The sequence below is a fragment of the Tursiops truncatus genome, chromosome 16 (assembly GCF_011762595.2).
Source record: "Tursiops truncatus isolate mTurTru1 chromosome 16, mTurTru1.mat.Y, whole genome shotgun sequence".
Lineage (NCBI taxonomy): Eukaryota > Metazoa > Chordata > Mammalia > Artiodactyla > Delphinidae > Tursiops > Tursiops truncatus.
Window position 1 is genome coordinate 7,387,280 of NC_047049.1, and position 22,160 is coordinate 7,409,439.

The 22,160-nt window shown below is 59.6% G+C and overlaps 2 protein-coding genes across 4 annotated transcripts in view; one reads left to right on the forward strand and one right to left on the reverse strand.

Moving 5' to 3' along the window:
• The window catches only part of FAM53B (family with sequence similarity 53 member B), a 77,820-nt gene extending 63,431 nt beyond the window's left edge, over positions 1-14,389 (forward strand). The window contains exon 4 of the mRNA XM_033842444.2: positions 10,318-14,389. Within this exon, the coding sequence (XP_033698335.1) occupies positions 10,318-10,680 (363 nt within the window). The 3' untranslated portion in view covers positions 10,681-14,389. The remainder of the gene's footprint in view (positions 1-10,317) is intronic.
• Positions 14,390-14,526: 137 nt separating this feature from the next.
• The window catches only part of LHPP (phospholysine phosphohistidine inorganic pyrophosphate phosphatase), a 137,190-nt gene continuing 129,556 nt past the window's right edge, over positions 14,527-22,160 (reverse strand). For all 3 annotated transcript variants that reach the window (XM_073793822.1, XM_033842447.2, XM_033842448.2), the window contains one exon: positions 14,527-19,135. In XM_073793822.1, the coding sequence (XP_073649923.1) occupies positions 19,127-19,135 (9 nt within the window). In that variant the 3' untranslated portion in view covers positions 14,527-19,126. The remainder of the gene's footprint in view (positions 19,136-22,160) is intronic.

Here is a 22,160-nt window from a genome sequence, read left to right on the forward strand (position 1 = left end):
CTCGTGTGTAACTCAGATTTAATTTGGTGATTATTAAATGCAGGAACCCGGTAGAGGGGTTTTTTTTTTGTCTGCAGTTTTGCAAAGTGCCATTTGTTTTTGTGATGCATAAGCCTTGTTCCTGCCAAAAGGAGAAAAGGAAAGTCAAAAAGGACTTGGTGGAGAAACATTACAATGATTTTAATATGGAGATGGTGTGGGAGGGGGACTTCTTTTTTTCAAAATCTGAGTGACCATTTCAGTAAGCGTTTTTGGCCTGTGAGTCATCCTCCTCATTCCTAACTTAGAGTGTCCTTTCCTTTTAAAATAAACACACACACATAGTTTTTGATAGTACATTCACATGTTCAAAAATTAAAACAGTATACAGGGAAAGTGTAGCTCCCATCCCTCCCATCCCCTGTGGCCTCAGGTTAACTCCTTATTTGTTTCCTGTGATCCTTCTAGAAATCCTTTATAAAAATACAAGCAAATAAGAAGGTTCTTCTTTTATTCTCCTTTCATATACGAAAGATAGCATGCTAACGTCTAGTTTTCTGAAACTGGCTGCCTTAAATAATAGACCCTGGAAGTGTTTCTGTGTCAGAGCCGAGCCGCTGCCGCCTTTTTTCCAGCACCAGGAGGGTCTGTTGTGTGGACGTGCCCACTTTCATTCCCAGGCCCCGGCTGCGGACTCCCAAGCCGGGGGCAGCCCTCTCAGCTGTGAACTGTGTTGCCTGTGGGTCCTTTCAGACTTGCAGGTGTACCCTCTGTGGGCACATCCTGCCACTAGGGTGGCGGGTTGCAGGTTGTACGCACTTGTCGTCTTGGAGGATATTGCCCAGGTGACACTGAGGGGGCCCCACACCACCGACGGGTGCCTCAGGTGGTCCATTTCCCCACCGCCGCCTCGACAGATTCTGGTCAAATGTGGATTTTGCCAACCGGATAGGTGAAAGATGGTTTCTCTGTGTCATCTTAGTTAGCATTTTTCTAATCAGTTGAGCATCTTATAGTTAAAGGTCATTCGTATGTCCTCTGCTGTATTCATTTGCCCTTAAAAAAAAGCTGAGGTGTCGCTCTTTTTCTCGATTCTATATTAGATTAGTTTTTGTCTTGCTATGAGTTGCAAATGTTTATTTCTAATTTGTTCTTTGTGTTTTGACTTTGCTTTTGGCGTTCTTCAACAGCTTTATAATTCACATGCTATGCAATTCACCCATTTAAAGCAAACGATTTTCGTGGTTTTTAGTATGTTCACGGAATTGTGCAATCATCCCCACAGTCAATTTTGGAATATTTTCATCATCCCCCCAAAACACCTCATACCCATTGCCAGTCACTATTCACCCTGAGCCACCCCAGCCTCAGGCAGCCACTAATCTACTTTGTCTCTCTGGATCTGCCTGTCCTGGGTATTTCATATAAATGGAGTCATACAGTAATGTGGTCTCTCGTTGACTGGCTTCTTTCACTGAGCAGCGTAATGTTTTCAAGGTTCATCCATGTTGTAGCATGTGTCAGTAACTCCATTCCTTTTTTTTTTTTAAATTTATTTTATATTTTTGGTGCCATTGGGTCTTTGTTGCCGCGCGTGGGCTTTCTTTAGTTGTGGCGAGCGGGGGCTACCCTTCTTTGCAGTACGCGTGCTTCTCACTGCGGTGGCTTCTCTTGTTGCAGAGCATGGGCTCTAGGCGTACGGGCCTCAGTAGTTGTGGCACGCGGGCTCAGTAGTTGTGGCTCACGGGCTCTAGAGCTCAGGCTCAGTAGTTGTGGCGCACGGGCCCAGTTGCTCCGCGGCATGTGGGATCTTCCTGGACCAGGAATTGAACCTGTGTCCCCTGCATTGGCAGGAGGCTTCTTAACCACTGCGCCACCAGGGAAGTCCCTCCATTACTTTTTATGGCCGAAAAATATTCCTGCCACATTTTATTTATCCATTTGCTAATTGGTAGACATTTGGGTTGTTCCCTCTTCTTGGATATTACGAATAATACTGCTGTGAACGTTGATGTGCATGTTTTTGTATGGGCATGTGTTTTCATTTCTCTTGGGTACATACCTAGGGGTGGAATTGCTGGGTCCTGTGGTAACTCTGTGTTTAACATTTTGAGAAACTGCCAGTCTGTTCTCCAAAGCGACTGCACAATTTTACAATCCCACCAGTGCTTTTAGCGTTTTTTGACGTGTATACTTTTTTTTAATCAAATTTATTAATTCTTTCTTTTATGGCTCTGAATGTTGGATTTTAGAAAGGCTATAAAGGAATTTTGTGTTTCATCCTAGTGTTTTATGGTTTTATGTTGCAGTATTCGGTCTATGTGGAGCTTATCCTGTATGTGGTATGAATATGGAGACAACATGTTTTTTTCTTTTCTTTTTTTGCGGTACGCGGTCCTCTCACTGTTGTGGCCTCTCTCCCGTTGCGGAGCACAGGCTCTGGACACGCAGGTTCGGCGGCCATGGCTCACGGGCCCAGCCGCTCCGGGGCATGTGGAATCTTCCCGGACCGGGGCACGAACCCGTGTCCCCTGCATCGGCAGGCGGACTCTCCACCACTGCGCCACCAGGGAAGCCCTTTTTTTCTTTTTTAATATGTCTACCCACTGGTCTCCCTACCAGCTATTGAAAATTCCATCTTTTTCTCTCTGCTTTGAGATTCCACCTTTATCATATGCTAACCTGGGGCTATTTCAGAACGTTCTCTTCTATTTCATTAGTCTCTGTGTGTCCTCATATAGTAGTATACTCCTAATTTTGAGGCTTTGTAGTATGTTTTAGCATCTGGTAAAACTAGTCTCTCCTAATTGTTCTTCGCAGAGGCTTCCTGATTATTCTCACCTGTTTATTTTTCCAATGAAAACTTGAGAATCAGCTTGTCTTGAGATGGGGGAGGGCTGCTGTAGACGTTGTAGATTGGGATTGTGTTAGACTTCTGAATTAACTTGGGGAGAATTCACACCTTTTTGAGGTTGAGTCTTCCTGTCCACAGACAGGATGTCTCTCTATTTGTTCAAGCCCACATTTGTGTTCTGTAAGGTTTTCTCCCTGTCTCTTTTCTCTCTCTCTTATATTTTTATTCCTAGAGATTTCACCTTTCGTGTTGCTGGCATGTCTTCTGGCTCCTTTGAAAGCAGGTTTTGGTTGAAAAGGACAGTGGGTTTGACCATCTAGAGCATAGATTCTGTTCCCAAAGCCGAGCCCCTGACCCCTCGGCTGTGCAGCGCTGGCCACGGAGAGCCCCGGGCCCCCACCTTAGCCTGAGCACGGCGGGGTGGGCGCAGGGGGAGGAGGGAGCTCAGGTTAGCCAAGCGCCTCCTTGGCCTCCTACATGGTCTCAATGCAATTAACCCTCCAAACAATCCTGTGACTTCATTTGGGGCTCATATTAGCCTCATTGTCCAAATGAGAAACTGAGGCTGAGAAATTTCAGGACTTCCCAGGGCCCCCAGAGGGCCAGGCTTCCAGCCCAGGCTTGTCCAGCCTCTTCTGGCCGCTGTCCTGCCTGAGGATCGAACGTTCTCCTGAGCTTGACCCGGAAGTCAAGAGGAATGGTTGCACGTCAACCAGCTGCGGGATTTGGGGCACGTCTCCTCCCTTCTCTCGGCCTCCGTCTGCCTATTTGCAGATGAGGCTGTTAGACTGATTGGCGATTTGCCCGTTTTCCCAAAAAGCATGCCCTTTCTCTGGAAGCCAATATCTGAACAGAGAATGGAGGGCTGGGCTGAGAGGGTCCCAATACTCTGCAGTCCTGTCTCCCTGTGCCTTGACATGGCCCTTGGAGCACCCAGCTCCAGCCAGCTGAACAAAACCCAGGGCCCGCCGTCCCCTCTGGGGCCTTGGAGCCACCTTCAGTGCCCCCAGTCCTGGTGCAGAAGCCGCCCCCAGGGTCCCCATGCGTCCCGGCAGTGCGTTAGCCTTGGTCCCCCCGCCAGCGCCCTGTGTGCTTTGGAAAGGTCCCTCGACTTCTGTCAGGCAGAGAATTCCCTCCACGGCAAGCTGAGAGCGAGGTGTTCTTACAAGCCCTGCCCTGAGTGTGTGCTGGCCAGGATGCACGCTGCAGAAAGAAAATGTTTGTTTTCTAACTGTGAGCTTGCCGGGAGGCCCCTTGCCATTCATCGGCTTCCGCACCTTCTGTGTCCAGACGGGCCATCTGCCACCCGGGGCCTGGTGCAGAAACAGCGTTTGCCACAATGTGGCCTGGGCAGAGGGGGGCTCCAGACCACGGGGTTGGCCACCATTCAGAGCACATGCCCACAGCGTCCCAGGACCTTAGGGCTGTGCGGACACACAGTCCAGCTCCCGGGGCTAACCCAGCGGGTCCTTCCTTCCCACCCCACCGGGTTGCACTAGCACCCTCTGTGAGCCGGCCCCTGAGCCAGGCGGTGGGGTGCGGGGTCGGGGCCGCAGGGGACCAGCAGGGGACACCTGGGCTCAGGCTTGCTTCTGCAGGGGATGACGGTCCTGCAGGGGTCTAGTGGATGAGGAGACGCCTGCCAGGTGACGGGTGCTCAGGAAACAGTTGTGGCCTCTGCAGCAGTGAGCTGAGGGAAAAGGTCCAGGAAGGCAGGGGCTTCCTAGTAACTGCCAGGGCCATCCTTCCACCCCTCAGATACGTCCTGCCCTCCCCTGGCTGTTTGATTCTAGAACTTGTGATCTGGGAAGAACCTCAAGTGTCCAGTGCCAAGTCCGAGGTGCTCCCTGGGCCCCAGAGGCTCCTCCCTTCAGGCAACTTCATTTTCTGCTTTCAGGCCCCGGCGACCCAGCTTCCCTATCTGGGTTGTAAGTGGCCGGCGTTGCCCTTCTTCCTGAGGTAGGGAAGCACTCCAGGCTTAAAAGGGCTGCATCGTGTGGGGTCCAAAGGTAATGAGCATGCCACAGAGACGGGCTGGGCCCGACACAGAGCCGAGTGAGCAGGAAGTGGAGCTGGGCGGGGCCTGAGCACGGTGATGGGATGCCGGGAGCAAGGGGCCAGCTGTGCCCGCTACCCTCGGCCACCTCCAGCACCTGCCTGACACCCGCCACCAGACCCGCAGCTCCGAGTCGGGGCAGCCCACCGCCTGACCCCTTGGGCTCTGGGGCTTCCTATGAGAGACAGTCCAGCCTTCATGGGAAACTCCGATTTACCAAAGATGGATTAAAGATAGGCCCCAAATAAGCCGGTGCCTTTTTCTCTTTCCTGAGATAGTTTAAAAAACAAAACAAAACCGCCACCCCAGGAAATCACATACCTCACCGCCCTGGTTGTCTCTGTGCCGGCTTCCAGCACAAGTGAGGCTTAGAAAATTTCCAGGCCCCTCGCCACTCTCATGGCCTGGCGTTTTCTTGATACTTGGAGAATTCTGCTCTCATGAAAGTGTCTGCTTGGGGGAGGAAATGCCTCCGCTTAGCCAGGGCCCTAGCCCAGCAGCTTGCAGCAGAGTGGCTGCAAGGCTCCAGAAGCCTGGGCCAGGCGCGGACCCGGTCTGCTCGTTCTCCCTGGCTGGTTGGGCTTGTTTATGCCCCTCTTTCTAGAGGGATCTGAGGTGGTTCCCTAAAAATCAGTAACACAGAGAGATCCATGAATTGGATTACAAAGAGGGAGACAGCATTAGAAAGAGGAGAAGCGAATGAGCCAGCCTCGAAGGATGGTGCCAGAGGAGGGGAGCTGGGGGACTCTGTCACACCTCTTGTCTGAGAAGGGCAAGCACACGTGTGCCTTGGGGAGACGTGTTCTGTCCCAGCACGATGCTGAGAGGAAGTTTCATGTGGGCACGACGATGAGGCCCCGGGCTGAGCAAGGAGAGGTCCCCAGCAACCACTGATCCCCAGTAAACGCAAGGCAGGCTGGTCCTGACAGGTGGACTCCTGACGGGATCGGACGGTCAGCCTCTGAGCGGCACCTGGCGTTCCTGTTCTGAAGGAAGGAACAGCAGTACCGATGAGCAGTTGACACAGAGCGCTTTCACCTCCCGTCTTAGGTCGGTTCCTTGGAAGCAGAGCTTCAGCCGGGAATCGGGTCCCAGAGATTAGGAGGCCCTTGGGAGAAACCTGTAGGAAGTGAGGGAGCAGACAGGCCAGGGAAGGAGCCCTCAGCCTAACCCAGGGGGGCCCAGCAGTGTGAAGGGCACCTGGGATTTGACCCCCCAGGCCCAGGTCAGCTCCAGAACCCGTATCGGCCAGTCCCTGGCTGTGGGTTGCCCCGGGAGGAAGGGGCAGGGGAGCTGTGCCAGGCGCTGGGGAACGGGCTTCCACGGGTGGGGCCCCAGCAGCCCCACTTCACATCCATTTTCTCGTGGGACCCTTGCCATGGCCCAGGGAGGCAGCCAGGCCAGTGACGACTGTTCATTTCCCAAATGAGGCGACTCTTGTCAGTGGAGGAGCCAGTCTTGGGCGAGTTCCTCCGACCCCAGACCCTGCGTCCCGCGCTCCTCCCCTGGGCCACGCGCACCACGCTCCCGAGGCCTTCCCGGTTCAAGGGCAGGATGGGGCCCAGGGAGATGGGAGTGAGGAAAACAGCCTGTCCTCCTGAGGGCAAGACGACCAGGAGAAAGGGGGCTGCCGCTGCCTGCTCTCGGCCACGGCACCCCAGTCTGCCTTGCCCTTGGCCCTGGGCTGCCTGCTCCAGGCTGGCACTTGGGGAGGGGACGGAGCTCATGGCCCAAGGCTCGGCAGGGTGGGTGGTGGCCGGCGTGCACAGAAGGACGGGGCCGAGTCCGTTAAGTTAATGTGAGGTTCCCGAGGGGGGATTTGGTTTTCAGATTGCAGCTCAAGGCAGAGGTGCCCTCAGCTGGCGAGGGGCTGCGTCCTCCTCGGCCTCTTCACAGTGTGGGCGCTTGGGGCTGGGTGTGGACGGCGGGTGTGGACGGGAGCCGGGCCGGGCCCGGCCCTCGGGGTGCTCTCACTACCCGGGTCTGGTGGGCCTCTGTCTGCAATGACGGCTGCACAGAGTTCCAGCGGGGCTGAACCCAGGGCCTGGCCAGGGGCCTGCCACCCAGAAGGAGGGGATGGGAGCAGATATCTGCACAGAAGGGCTGTGCAGAGAAGGGGCCGTTGCTTCTGACTTGGGGAGGCTGGGTGGGTGGGCTGAGACACTGCTGCCTGTACCTGAGGCCTGGCAGTTCTGATGGAAGCAACTTGACTTTCAGGGGCTCCATTCCAAAGTCGCTCCAGACTCTAGGACTGGGGTGCTGAGCAGTGTCTCCAGCCACTAGCCTGAGGCCAATGGATGGTCCTGAGATTTGCTACCTGGTCAGGCTCGTGCCCAAGTAGGCGGCCCACCCCTGGGCCAGGGCCGGGTCTGGCATAGGGGGGACTGTCTGTCCCAAAGCAGCCATCTCACCCTGGAAAGATGTTCACACAGTGCTTTGAACTTGTTCGAAGCTTTGCAGCTTTGCCCAGACGTTTTTGAGGGCACACAGGCCTCCAGGCCTCCAACAGGCCTGTGCAGCATTCTTGCATGGGAGCTGGGCTTTGGGGAGCGCGAGCCGCCAGGAGAGGCTGGGCGGGACCCTGCCCCCAGGGCCGCGCCCTGGATGCCAACACAGGATGGGCCCTCCTGGGATGGAGCCTGGGCAGGACACACACACTGCCCCTTTGTGCAGGTCACATTCCTCCCCGGCAGGTGGGGCGTGCCACCGGCTGGGACATTCAGCAGGTTTTCACTGTGGCTGAAACAGCTGAGTTTTGAGTCAACAACGTTTTCAACGTGACACTGGCTTTGTAGCCAAGGGGTAGGTGCCTTTGAGGACTGTCAGAGGGTGGGGTTCAGTGGCATCCTGGGATTTGCTTGTGACAAACATTCACCAACCAAACCTTGCAGCTTCTTGCCCTGCTGCAAAGCAAAAAGGACCCAGTTATTCCAGACTTTCAGAACGGGGGTCGCCCGGGTGCCCTTCGCCCAGCCCTTATTTGTCAGGTGGGCCAAGGCCCAGAGGTTGGAAGGTCTTGTCTGAAGCCATCAGGCCTGTGTGTGGCGGAACCCAGGACTGTTAACAGCCTCTCTGACCTCAGCCCTCGCCAGGGCATGCTTGAGGCAAAAGCAGCGTCTCTGAAAGGTTCCCGCAAGCTGGGGTCCCCAGCACCCTGCTGCTGGCTGGCTGCAGTTTAACATGACTAGTGCCCAGACACACGCCGTCACGTTTGCCGTGAAGTCAGGCACCCGCCTGCACCCTAGTTAACGCATGTTCGTGGGGCTGAGGGCATCAGGGTCTCGGCATCCCCTGTGACCCATTCACAGCACGTTGGGTTTACGCTGGGCATTATTATGTGTAACGGGTCACACTGCCATTCGCGGAAATTCCTTACACACCGCTGCTTCTGTAGGCCCGGGCTGAGCCATCCTCCCTCTTCCTTGTCTCTCTACCCAGTTCTCCTTTCGTCCTGGCTCAGGTCTAGGCCAGTCAGGAGAGTGGCTGGGAGGCAGAAGGGGGCCCAGGGACCCTCCCGGTGCAGGCATCTGGGGCCTCTGCCCACACACAGCGTTAGGTTTGTGTTCTGACCTGAGGACACGGAGGCTCTTGGGGGCCATTTTGCACGAGGACCTGCGTCCGGCCCTCTGCTGTGGCAGCGGAGGGAACATGCCCTGTGAGGCCTGGGGCCTCAGCAAGCCCCACGTGGCCCAGGAGGGGCACCGCGAGGGTCCCCAGTCTGGCTCCCACCACGACCTGGGCCAGCATCTCAGGTCTGATTGGTGGCCCAGCCCTTCTTTCCTCAATCCCAGAGCCCCCCACTCCGCCAGTACCCCAGCGTCCCTTTCTCAGTTAATCGAAGGATTCTAAAACGAGCAAACCCATCAGAGCGGTTTCCGCCGTGGCGCCGGCGGGGACGGTGAGCGCGCGCGGCAGGTCCGGCCACTTCCCTCTAGAGAGGGTGCCTTTCGTTTTCCATCCGCCAAGCCTGGTGCAGCGGCTTGCTCGCTGTGACAGCCGGTGGTCACCTTTATTTCAAAGTGACATACGGACACTGCCGCCTGTGAAAGGACGGGGGCCCTCAGGACAGGCCTGTGACCTTGGCATTGGCAGACGTGCGGTGCTCCCCACGCCCCCAAGTCCCCAGCGTGTGCAGGGAGGAAGCCAGAGCCCGGACTCCCTCCTGCTGCCTTCGACACACGTCTCTCCTGTCTCGTCCCGAGAAGGCACAGCATTGCTGCTGGTCCTGTTGGGGACCGGTGGGGCTGGGCCGTGGGCACCCTCGTCTGCATAGCCCTCCGTCCTGACTCTGCTCAGCTGGGAGAGCTGTTGTGTAGCTGAACCCGTGGGTGCGTTGTGCCGGGCCTGCCCCCTTTTGTGAGTGGGTGGCCCCAAGCGCCCTTGGGCCGTGTTCAAGCTCTGCCCGCCACGGGCAGGCCCTAGGCTGCCTCCTCCAGGCTGGCCCCTTGCAGAGGCAGAGCCTACGGGTGCAGAGCCCTGGGCAGCCACATTCTCTCACCGGGGCCTCAAAGGGCCCTGTGGGACAGGCAGGGACCATCACTCGCCTCTTACAGATGAGGCAGCTGAGGCCTAGGGAGGCTGAGGGGTGTCTCCGCGGCCCCCAGCTGTGAGCCTGGCCCCTTCCCCAGCAGGGCTGCAGCATCCGTCACCTGAGTGCCTGTTGAGAGCACAGGAGCCCAGGGCTCACGTGGAAACCGGCCCCCTGGGTGGCTCTGATGTGCACCACGTGGATGTCAAGCCAACCCTCCTGGCCCATGTCCCCTCCTATCACGGCGACAGGGTGGCATGGGCACCGTGCCCCCTTTGTGCAGCAGTGCGGCCTGGCGGTGTTTCCGTTTGCGTCAGTAAATCCACTCCTGCCGTGTTCTTCTAATGGCTAAAGAGGCTTCCCTTGTCTGAAAAGACATGCTTTATGGAACCCTTATCGCAGGGAATCTGGGTCACTTTCTTCTTTTCAATTTAACAGCGTGACGAGGAATGTTCATGTCACTGAATTTCTGCATGCGTCCGGATTGTTTTCTTCAGATAAAAATTCTAGAAGTGAAATTGCCTGATGAAGTGTTCAGATCCGTTTTCAGAAAGGTTGTGTGTGAAGGGCTCTGGGCATGCCCCTGCTCCCCCCACCCCACCGCAGTGCCCCCAGAACTGGTTGTTAGCAAGCTCGTCCTCTTTGCCAATTTGCAGATGAATAACTTCACCTCGCTTTTTCTTTATTAACATGGTGTTCACCGGCCAGGGGTATTTCTTCATACGTTATCCTTGTCCTTGTCCAGGTCGGGGAAGCGGCCGGGACTTGGGTGGTCTTCTGCTGCCCGGCGGGCCCACCAGCAGATAGCCCCAGGGGCCTGGGCCTGGCTGGCTGGGGCGTGCGGGCCTTCGGTTCCAGGAACGTGACCCTGAGTGACGTGTGTGTCTGTCTCCCCCACAGAACTGTCAGACCTTCAGCAGCCTCAGCTGCCTGAGCGCGGGGACGGAGGACCGTGGCCCTCACAGCCCCTTCGCCCTCCACGTCAGCAGCACCAGGTCCTGGACCGCCTTGCTCTCGGCCTCCGGCACGGGGGGCAGGACCCCCGCCGGGACCCCGATCCCCGAGCCTCTGCCCCCGTCCCTGGACGACCACCCCGCCTGCCAGGAGGAGCCGTGCTGCGAGGAGGCGGGTGGCTGCGCCCTCGGCGAGGGCTGTGGTGGGCGTGGGGAGCCGGGCACGGCCTGGCGGGACCACGGGGCTGTCTGCAATAGCCCCTGCTCCCTGGACGGCGAGCTGGACATTGAGCAGATAGAGAACAACTGAGAGGCCCCGGCTGGCGGCGGGGCGGGCAGGGCAGGGGGTGCGCTAGAATCCATAGGCCTCCCGCCACCTCTCCCCCCACCCCTCTCCCGCCGGGCGCCTGGCCGGGCCCGCGGTGCAGGGTCTCAGCCTTTCACCAGCACCGCACCCACGCTCCGTGGAGCTACCACGGCCGGGAGAGAAGCTTCTTGGTTTCGGTCTCCTTCCCCCTCTTTCCTGTGGGATGTCGGCGCAAGCGTCCCACCGTCCCCGCTGGGCAGTCCCGTGGCGCTGCGGCAGGGCTGGCCCGCTCTGTGTGCTTCCGCCCGGGCTCGGGTCCCTCCTCTGGGGTCACGGCCCTTCTCGGCCTCCTGCTCAGGTTCAGTGGGGGGGAGCTGGCCCACAGCGCCCTCCCTCCCTCAGTCGTATTCCGTGCCTTCTCTCCCAGGCCTCCCACCTGGGGCCTGGGCGGGGTCGGGAGACGCTTCCTTCCGTGGTGACACCAGAACCGTTTAGCCTTAATGCCAAGTGCGGGGCACAGCAGCCCTGGGCTGCCGGGCGGCCTCCACATCTGGACTCTCAGGGTCCAGGGAACAACTCGGGGCGCTCGTTAGAGGCCGTCTAGCTGGGGAGACGTTTGGTGGCTCTGTTGGCCGCAAAGGCAGAGCCACGAGCCCCTCCTGCGGCATGGACGGCCTGGCCCGGGCTCCTGCCGCTCTGGGGGCCGCTCTGGCAGGGTCGGCAGCTGGCAGCCACTCTCCGTGACCCACCTGTCATGGAGTGTCAGGCGAGTGGAGCGATGTCACCGTAAAAGGGCGACCTCTTGAAAACGTCCTCAGGAAGCAGGACTTCTGTGCAGGCGCACAGCCCCAGGCCCTGCGCTCGTTTCAGGACGGAGGGCGTCTGCTGGCCGCTCTGGGGCCCCGCAGCCTTCACGCGCAGGCTCGTTGTCGGTGGGCCAGGTGGGCCGGGGAGCAGAGGGTGGCGAGTGCCTCTCCCCGCCGCAGGCATAGAGCGAGACGCGCGCGTACCCTCCCCGGCTCCGGGCCCCCCCGTCCCCCGCCCCCCGGGGTTGCCGAGGAGCCCCACCCCGCGACGTCTCCCTCCCAGACAGCTCCTCTCCAGCCCCGCTTGCACACATGCCCCCTGGGCTCTGCTGCCTTGGAATCTGGCTTTTAGCAGCTTGGCGCCTTCCTCAGACGATAGCAGTTGGGTCGGCTTGTGAGCGAGTGGCTCTTTTTCCCGTGAGGCTAAACACATCTGTGCGTTCTCCGGAGCTCGCTGCCGCGACAGAGACTCTCTCGGAGTCACTTTGCCCCTGCTCATCTGTTCACGGCGGATGCCTCACCGCTGCAGGTCGAGTACAAGTAGCTCTCACTTTCTTTCCACTGAGGAGAGAGACAATGTTTGGGAAACTTTACTTAAACCTTTACTTTCTTACATCAGAAGCGAGGGGGCTCAAGTTCTCATTTATACTTGGCTTTTCTTAAAAGTCAGCCATAAGATGCTTGCAGAAAACCCCAACTCCGTGGCCCCCCAAGATTGTGCTGAAAGCCTCAGGTTGTAGAGCGTAACGGGTGTGCGGGCGCTGGGCAGGTCCCTCCAAAGGCACGTTCCCCTGGGGAGTCGGACGAGGCAGCCGGCGGCTCTGGTGGGGAAGGACGTCTCACCTGACCCCTGCTTGGTGGCCCGTCGTCTTAGAGCTGATACAGAGGAGGCTAGGGCAGCTGTTCGGTGGCATCCAGCGACCAGCGTATGAATTCACAGAGTACATGCTGGCGCCCCTTGGCCTCAGAAAGCCTGGGGTGGGAGGTGTTGACACCTGGCCGCACCAAGAGTGGCCATAGGGGGCGCATGCAGGACAGCAGTCCTTCCCGGGGAAGGACAAGCAGGATCCCGCCTCCCTCACCCACCGACAGGGGCGAGACTCAGCCAGGATGGGCCTCTCCTCGGGGCCGGGAGGGAGGGCACGTGGCGGTGGGTGGGTGTCACGGGCCTGTGGCGCAGGTGACGCCCTTGGACCCTGCCAGTCACTTCCCCCCCTTCCCAGGCCTGGTGGCAGGGAAGGACAAGCAGTGGCCCCATCGTCCCCACCTCCCCGCAGGCTGGTCCTGTCAACCCAAAAGGCAGAAGGGATCCCAGCCCAAGGCAGGGTTTGGCCCTTTCCAGCCACCTCAGGCCTCTCTTGGCTGTTCTGCCCCAACCGAAGCTCCTCGCCAAAGCCCACGACAGCAGCAGGGAGGGGAGAGGATGGCCAGTGACCCCTCTCAGAGAAAGAGACGGCCTTCCAGTGGCTTCATGTCGGTCTTAATTGAAGGCAGCAGACCTCGTCTAGAAGGGGCTGCCACACCGCCAGAGGCCATCTGTGCTCTGCTCCTCTGGCACCGGGAATTTGGTCTTGGAGGGAGGCTGCCTCTGACCCCAGCGGGCTGCCCCTGGGGGCAGCAGGCGGCCTGGTGGGCTCCCCGCAAGCCTCACTTCTGCTGGGGCCCTGCCTCTTGCAGCCCATGAACTCCTGCCTCTGAGGAAGTTCAGAGCCGGGAGGGAGGGCGGTGCCAGGCCGTCCGCCGGCCCCGGGGGCCCTGAAGGACTAGAACGGGGTCGTGGGTGGGGAGGGGGGGGCTTCCTGTCCCGGGGCATCCCTGCTCACTCCAGAGGGAGCGCCTGCTAGAGCCGCTGGACTAACGGGCTGCTGCCTGTGAGGGCCGGGCCGGGGGCCAGGGCCACAGCCTCGCCGTTTACATTACCGCAAACCCTCTTGCCTTACGGTGGAGGCCGGGGTCCAGCCCAGGGCCCACAGGCAGACACGACATCCAGGCCACAGGAGAGCTTGTTCTGATCATGCATATGAATTTTCATTCTCAGAAAGCCTTACTTTTCAGCAAAATTTTTGTAGCAGGAAAGTCTTGTGAATTTGTACACGGAAAGAAAATTTAAATAAAGGAGAAGTCCACCTTAGAAAAATAAACAAACCCAACATCCAAATGGGTCTCCAGGCAGGGTTGGCGTGTTCGTTTCCGCGCTCTGGCTGGCACTGCCGGGGCCCTCAGCGCAAGCCCTGGGTGCCCCACCGCAGGCTCAAGTCGCGTGTGCTCTGGCCTCGGGGCCGGTCACCCGAACGATGACCGCTTCAGGCCCCGCGGCCTGGGGCGCGAGCGGTACCCCCCCACCCCGGCGCTGGGGCGGCAGCCCGGCCAGGGCGGTGCCTCCGTGTAGGCAGTTGTGCCGCGTCTTGCCACGGCCACACAGTTGGCCCGACCCCTCCCATTGGTGCCAGAAAAAACCATTCCTCTTGAAAGAGAAAAAGATTAAAAAAAAAAAAAAAGAAATCCCAGACCGCAGCGGAGATCTTGTAGCCTAGGTAGGATAGTCTGACCTTCTAGCATAGTCTCTTTGGCAAAGAAATTGTGTTTCAGTGCGGGGGTGGGCGATGCCCCGGGGCGCGGGGACGGCGAGTCGGCGGTTTCTCGGGCCGTGTGCGCTTTCCCAGCTGTACCTCGTGGGCACTGGGGAGCCTCAGGAAGTGTGGCGGCCAGGACGGGCAGTGTTGGGCCAGGCCCCTGCCCGGGGCGAAGCGCTGGGTGCAGAGGCGCTGGGTCTGTCCCCCACCTCCACCCACCGCAGCCTGTCCTCCGCACGGGCCGCGACTGTCTTGCACTAGAGCCGCTCTAGTCTCTCAGGAATTTGCTTGTTACTTTTACTGTGTAAATAAAGCTTCCTGGTTCAATACCCAGCTGCCGGGAGCCGGCTGTGTGCTTTCTGTTGGGTGTGGCAGATCGGAGGGTCCCCCCTCTGCCTTTGGGACCCTTCGCTCTGGACTGGCACGGGCGGAGCCTGGGCCCTTCTATCCCCTCCGAGCCGCAGGGTCAGGTCTGTAAGACGGGGAGAGTGGACATCTCAGAGCTGTCGAGAGGCTCAGGTGCAGGAGGCTGTGCGCGACCACGCTGGGGGTGCTGTGATCGCGGGGGCCCCCAGCACCGGGGCGGTTCGTACCTGTGTGTTCCGGCTGGAGATGCCTGCCATGCGAGGCCACGCAGCAGCTGCTCCAGGATGCACTGCTGCAGGGCGCCTGGCCTGGAGCCCTGTGGGCCTGCGGGGCCCCCTGCCCACCAGGGTCACCAGGGAGGGGGCGGAGGCTGGGACCCCACGCTCCTCGGAGGGCAGCACGGCTCACATCTGTGCTGCTCGGGCCGAGGGGTCGCCAGCACTCACAGCTCAGCTCAGAGTGGGCTCCAGGGCACACGGTCCCTGTGCCTGGCCCCCAAGTCAGGGACCCCTCGCTAACCAAGCTCAGGAGACCAGGATGTTTGCAGCCTCGAGGACAGGCTTAGGGAGGCTTCTGTCATTTCTATAACCCAAGGTTGGCCCACATCATCTGACCGCAGAGGTTCTGCCTGGAGATCTGTTAGGTCCTGAGGGGATGCCCCCCTGGGAACGAGACACAAGAGCACCCCGTCCAGACTGTTATTGTTATCTCTTTAGCAGCCGTTCCTTCTTCAAACAAAATGGTCCATGAACGTCTAGTTTACGAAGCAGGTGAAGCAAGGCTGCTGTGGTAGAAGCTGGGGGTGTGAGGTGCAGCCTTGCAGCCCCAAAGCCCAGGGGCCCCGGGACCCAGCCTCGCGTCCCCCATGACTGGCAGGGGAGGCTTCCACAGAGTGGCCCCGGATGGACCTACAGCCCTAATAGGTCCTTGCCTGCCCCGCTCAGGTGACAACCCTGGCTGTGCTCGGGTCTGGACCTGGGGCTGGCGCCGGCCCTTCTGTCGGGCCATGGCCCGGGTGGAGCCTTATCTCCCTGGCTCAGCTCACCCAGTGGTGCCTCCCCTGTGGCAGGGGGAGGACACCGTCTTGGGCACAGGCTCTGGGGCTCACTGGGCAGCAGCTCAAATGCCCTGCCGTTGGGTCCAGCTGCAGGTCTCTGGGCCTGGCCCCGCTGTGGACCGCCTGCAGCTGACATGGGCCACCAGGACATACGCTGACTCCAGGCAGCCTCCTCATATGCAGACAGGGCTTGTAACACTCTCAGGGCTTAAATGAGAGAACCAACACTAAAAAAAACCCAGTACCACACTAGACAGACAGTCCAGTCCAGACTGTGTTAAAACATTTATCTCCATGTGGAAAGAGGGGTGAAAGGAAATGCGTCCAGATACTAACAGTGGTCAGGCTCTGAGTGACCCGTGTGACTCCTTTGTAAACTTTTCTGTTCATGTTCCTATAGTAACATATTGCTTTTATAATCTTATTTAAAAAAATCAAAACTTAAGAAAAAATGAGATGATAACGAAGTGTCCAGTTTGTTTCTCATCTAAAGCGGGACAGTTCTGAGCGGGAAGGCGGGACCTAGTGGATACTCAGGCTGGGTGGAGGTGGCACCGTGAGCGCCCAGCAGGCGCCCACGCGTGTCCCTCCCAGCGTCCCCACCCCTGTGCCCCTTCCTCCTGCCGCTGCCCGCCCGCTCCCCCGAGAGGCACAGGCATGGCCCAGCGGGTAGGCCAGGCCTTTGCAGGGACCTCGTTCACCTGATCTGAGGAGGAGAGAAGCGCCGCAGCTGTCTGGGCCCCATGGTGGGCACACACCTGCCGGCGAGGACTCGGACCCCTCAGCCTGGCTCCCAGCTCCCGGCAGGGCAGCGAGAGGATGGTGTGGATGCCCTCCTGGTGCCACGCCCCTCTCCTCTCCCGTGCGAGTTTGGCTGGAGCCGCCATTGCCCTGCCCCAGGGTCAGCCTGGGACTTTCTTGGGACCCGGATCCAGCCAGGCCTGGATTTGGAAGCCTCGTAGATGATAAACTCCTGCTGGATTAACCCAGTTTGAATCGGGTTTTCACACAGGGCTGGTACCATGTGGACGCTTGAGTTGGGAGATCTGGGGGTAGGTGAGGCCCTTGTGCCCTCGTCCTGCCCTCTCCTTTGCCCCACCCGTCCCTCCCCCTTCCAGCAGCTCTGCTGGGTGGCCCCAGAGCCTGGAGTGTCTGCTGGCCCTGTGGTAGATCTGGGGCGCATCTCCTGACCACAGACAGGTCCTCAGGCCACTGCCAGCTCTGAACTCCAGCCCTACCTGTGGCCTGTGGCTCCGTCTATCTCTGGCCCGAGAACTGTCCTGCTTGGGGGTGGGGAAGGAGGGTGGGCATCAGGCCAGGGCCCGACAGCTGGAAGGACCCAGGGGTGAGGCAGGTCATCCTCACTTCTGGGCAGCCCCCGGCGCCGCAGCAGGAGAGGGGTCAGCATCCCCAGTGGGGCGACGGGGCACCCTGGCCTGGCCGGGCCTGGTCCCCGGCAGGGCTCAGGGAAGGATGGGATAGCTGAGGTTCGGGGGTACATGGCGTCCCCAGAGTAGGGCTGGACCTCAATCCCGAGGCACATTTCATCTCCACTGGGAGGATGCCAAGGTGCTCCTCGCCTGGAAAGACAGCCACCGGGACCACCGCAGGTCATCCCCTGTGGAGGGATCGTGGAAGGGACTAGAAAGGGCATGGGATGCAGGGTCAGACCTTGATTTGAGCCTCGGCTCTATCCTTGCCAGCCGTCAGCCCGTAGGCAAGTCAGTTTCCCTGCACCTCAGTTTCCTTACCTGTAAAATGGGGAGATGACAGTGTCCACTTCACAGAACCCACAGCTCGGGGGGGCAGCGTGTTCTCCACCCAAAGCAGGGGTCTGCGCCTGCTGCCCCTGAGTCCCTCTCCGTCCTCACTCCTGGGCAGCAGCTCGCAAGGGGAGGCTCCACTTGTCCATGGAGAGCGGGACCCCCCCCAGCCTCCTTCCTCCAGAACCATACTGCCCTGCCTGCAAGCCCCTGCTGAGGACAGCAGGCAAGGGCAGCCCACGAAAAAGGAAAGAAAGAAAAGAGGGAACAAACCCAACAGAAGGCTGCAGGCCCGTCCCCGCACAGTCGCCTTCCGAGCCCTGGTGCCTGCTGCCCACACTGCGCTGGTCACCTAACGAGCTGGAATTAGGGGACTCCGTCCAGGGGCAGGCCATCTGCATATCTGCCAGCTAACAGGCCAAACGCCCCTCCTCCCCTGCAAGCCAGTGACCCGAGCCTGGCCGGTGGCCTCATCTTGCTGAAGAGACTCAGCTACCACCGTTTCTTCCTAATCCTGATTTAATGGTGGCCGGCCTGGCGGGCAAGGCCTGGGGACCGCACAGACCCCCACCTGCCCTGCTCCCGTGCTGGGGACTCAGGTTCAGGGCGAAGCGTTCTATCAGCACCTGCCTTCGTTTAATGGAAATCCCGTGACGGAAGACTCACGACCTCTTTCACGAGGAGTCTCCCGAGATTTGTCAGTGCGTTCTGGATGGATTTGGGGAGAAACAGAGCATTCAAGTTATCTGTTCTGCTGATCGATGCTGAAACCTGAAACTTGGGCCGTGAGTGAATCTGGGAAGCCCGCGGCTCACTGCCCGCCACCTCGGGCTGCTGCGTGAGGGAAGGCCCACGCTTGCCCTGTGCACCTGGTCCCCGTGGGGCCTCAGTTTCCCCCTCTGTTAAACAAAGGGTTTGAGGCAGGCGAGGTGTCTCAGGGCCCTGGCCCCCTGACGTGCAGGGGCTCAAGTCCAGGGCAGGATCAGGGACGGTGCCTCCTCCCTGCCGCCCACCCCGCGCAGTCAGAGCCGGAGTCGCCGTGGGTCAGGGCAGAGAGTTGATTTAACCGTTAGTTTCCTGGGTGTGACACATTCAAGTCTATCGAGTTCAGGCTCCAGAAGGTACCCTCCACCTGCCACCTGGATTCCAGAGCTTACAATTCTTGCTCGAAGGACGGCAGTCTTTAAAGTGCCCCTGGGAGCCGCTCCATTTGGGTTCCAGAGGTGACTTGGGATAGAAATGGCGGGCTGCATTGTTTGGGGGGTTCGTGGGGAGTGCTGAGCGGTCCCTCTGACACCAGGTGAGGGCAGGGGCCGCTGGGCAGTCCCGGGGAGGCTGGCTCGGCTCTGGCCGCAAGGACTCTGCTTGGGAGTCCCCGCTTTCTCCAGGCGCCTCCCTAAAACTCAAGGGCTGTTTGAAAAGAGGCAGGGGGCAAACGCCAGAGTCCGATTCGGTAGCGCATTGAAAGGTCTGGCCGACTGGAGAGAGAATGGGTTTGGGGATTCGACAGCTGTGCCCCACCTCTTGACTTCCACTAGGGAAGCACAGCGAGGGGCTGGGCCAGCAGGTGGGGATCAGACTTCACCCAGGAGGCTGGGAGGTGTGCCCGGAGAGGAGGAGGGAAGGGGGGTCGGCAGAAGGAGACGGAGGAGGGGCTGGTGGCTCAGGGGCAGGGCAGCCCAGAACTGCTTGGCTGGCACCCTCTCGCTTGCCCGTCCAGGCCAGGGGGCAGTGCCTCGGATGGTGTGGGCACAGGAGAGGGCGGCAGGAGGCTAGGGGCCCTCCCAGAAAGCCTGTCACTTGTCCGCGTGCTGCAGCAGCAGGTCCACAGCCTCCGCCAGGTTGTCCACATACCCATCAGCCTTTATTTCCGGGTGGTGCTCGTCACTGGGCCTACAGAGAGCAGGACCATAGGTTAGTGGATCAGTAACCCCAAGGTGACCCCTGCGAAGCCACTGCCTCCCAGCATCTGGCACGGGCCCGGCCTTGCCCTCGGGAGACCTGCAGGCCCTTCTGTGCCCCATCGGGCAGGCTGGTCTTGGCCAACGGCTGTCCCTGACCTCCCCACGCCCCAGGCCCGGCCGCCGCAACTCAAGAGCACACACACGTCCCTCCTGACTGTCCGTCCACCTAGACTCCTCCCTGTGCCCCTCCCGTTGGAAGCTTGCTCGGAGCCCCGTCGCGGTGACCACTGGCCCCTGCTCCGTCCGTGCTGCCAGCAGAAGGATCACACCTCTGAGAGCGGGGCCCTGAGTTCGGTCCTTCTCTGAGTTTCCTGCCCAAACCCCAGGGGGCTCATGTACCATCTGCTCAGCGCCCGCAGAGGCTGCTCCCACCCAGCAGAGGAAGGCTCCTGGCAAAGCTGCTCTCTGGCTGAGATTTGGGGGGCTAGAAGCTCCCAAAGCCTTCATCCAGGCCCTGCTGGATTCCCTGAGGTCCCACTGGATGCTGAGGACAAGGGGAGCGAGACCACACGGCGCGTGTGGGTGCCTGTGGGGTCCGTGCAGCACCCAGGGGACCCCGTGTGGGTGCTCCATGGTGGGGGCTGCGGGCTGGGTCCTGAAGCAGAGCAGGGCTCCAGGTGGACACATGGAGGCGGAGGAGCACTGCAATGGGGCTGGGGCCCCGGCCACAGGAGGGAGGAGGGGCTCGCGCTGGGCTCCAGGCCACGTCCCCCAGAGTCTTGACAGTTGCGGGAGGAACTGGGACCTCATCCCGGGGGCCGGGGGCAGCCTGGAGGGCTGTGAACCGGAGCGTGGTGTCCTGGCGACAGGAAGGGCCGTCCCACTGCTCGCGGGCTGGAGCTCGGCGGGGTTAGGGGCCACTCCGACTACCCCAAGGTCTGACCCAAGCGCCCTGGGAAAGCACACGGCACCCTCCCAGCACCGGGCCCTCACCTCGGAAGCCCCCACCCTGGCCTGGAAGGAAGTGGTTGAAGTTGGCTCTGACACCATCATTAAAGTCAAGTTGCCCCTTTGAAGGGTTTGGCATCTATGAAGCACGTGACCCTAAAATGCTGTCCTGGGCAACGGCACCTTTTCTTTTACAGCCCAGGAGCCTAGAGGCCCCCTCCCCAGGGGCTGCTGAGGCCTGGGACCTGGGCAGGGGTGTAGGGGGAGGGAAGTGCGGACACTCCTTATGACTGAGGAGGGCCCACCTTTGACTCTGCACGGTCCCCCTTCCTGCTGTAGTCCTCAGGCACGGCCCTCCCACGTCTCCCATCATTTTCTCCTTCCATCCTCGGGGAGGAGGCAGGTGCCCCCCTCTGACAGGTGAGGAAATGGGGGCTCAGCGAGGTTCAGAGACTTGCTCGAGGCCATGCCGCAGGGAGAGCAGAGCCGGGCATCTGACCCGGTTCCTCTGATTCCCAGCGGTACTCTGGGCGCCAGAGCCTCCAAGGGCATGCGCTGCCACTGGGCACTCCCACCCCCCCAAGAAGGTCACAGTGGGCAGCGCCCACTCCACACAGAGGCCACCTACAGATGCCAGGGCCGGCAGGCATCGCTCCTCTGGTCTTCTCGAGCGGGGCCACCCTGCGGCTCAGGGATCGACACACTCACAGACAGGTGCCGCGGAGGGTACATGACTCCACCAGAGGTGAGGCCCCAAACATGAGCCTTGGGGACAAGACAAGGGGACGAGTGCACAGGGACCCTCACCACCACCCACAGGATCAGCAGCTCTCTCGTGGCAGTGGAGGTACTTTAAGGGATCACTATTTCGTTCTTGCCAGATCCAGACAGTCTACAGTGAACGTGGGAATTAAGACCCACGTTATTCTGCATCAGTGCTGAAACACTCACTTGTTCATAGCGAAAGGTTGTATGTGGCACACACTCTGGAAAACCATGTGGGGACCTACTTGTGACACACAGTTCCACTCCTAGGTGTGCAACACAGCAAAAGCGCATCGACATGTTCACCAAAGACACGTACTAGAATGTTCCGAGCAGCTTCAGTCGCAATAGCAAAAAGGCAGACACTGCACAAATATCCATCAGCGGGAGAACAGAGGGACAGAGGGTGGCACGTGCACACGTCAGAGCAGCACAGGACGACACCACCCGCGGTGAATCACCCGCCACACGCTGCAGCATCTACCCACCCCCCCCCCCACAGACGTCACGACGGGCAGGAGAACCAGGCGCGAAGACCCCAAACCAGACCACCTGTTTGTATCAGGTTCGGGAACGGGTACAACCAGCCTCCCGTGCAGAGGCCAGAAGATGGTTCCCTCCTGGGGGAACGGGGTGGGGGTGCTGGCAGTGTTCTAGGTCTTGACCTGGGTGGTGGTTACAGGGGTGGCACATGGCGGAAAATGCATTCTTCATTTTCAGTGCACTTTCTATGCACATAAACATGCATATGTAACACGCTTGAGGTAGATGTTATACCTCGAAAATTTAATTAAAAAGGTCGCATACAATCTCACATATATAAGGTGTCTATCTCCCATCACTGCGGCTATTCTCTATGGCCTATGGGTCACATTCCTCCGGCAGCCTGTTTTCGTACAACCCTTGAGCTCAGAATGGTTTTCATATTTTTAAAACTTTGTAAAAAGAAGAAAATGTGCGACAGAGACCACAGGTGGCCTGCGAGCCTCAACCAGCTGCCTCTTGGGCCTCTGCAACAAAGGCTTGGGGAGCCCTGGTCCCGGCTGTCCACCCTCCGTGGGCCCCTTCCTTTCGGTCCTCCCCGCGGCGGGCGCTCACGGCCTCCCGGCCACCCAGATGCTCTGTGGACAGCCCTTCCTGCGGGAGGGTCTTCCTCCTTGGGAACCCAGGCCTTCCTGGTGTGCAGACAACCCCTCCCCTGTACAGACTGATGGGTGCCCCCTCCCTCGGGTCTTTCCGAAGCAGGTGGGGGAGGGGATAATTCTCTGGGCGGCTCCACCTGAGAGGGGCCGGCCTGGCCC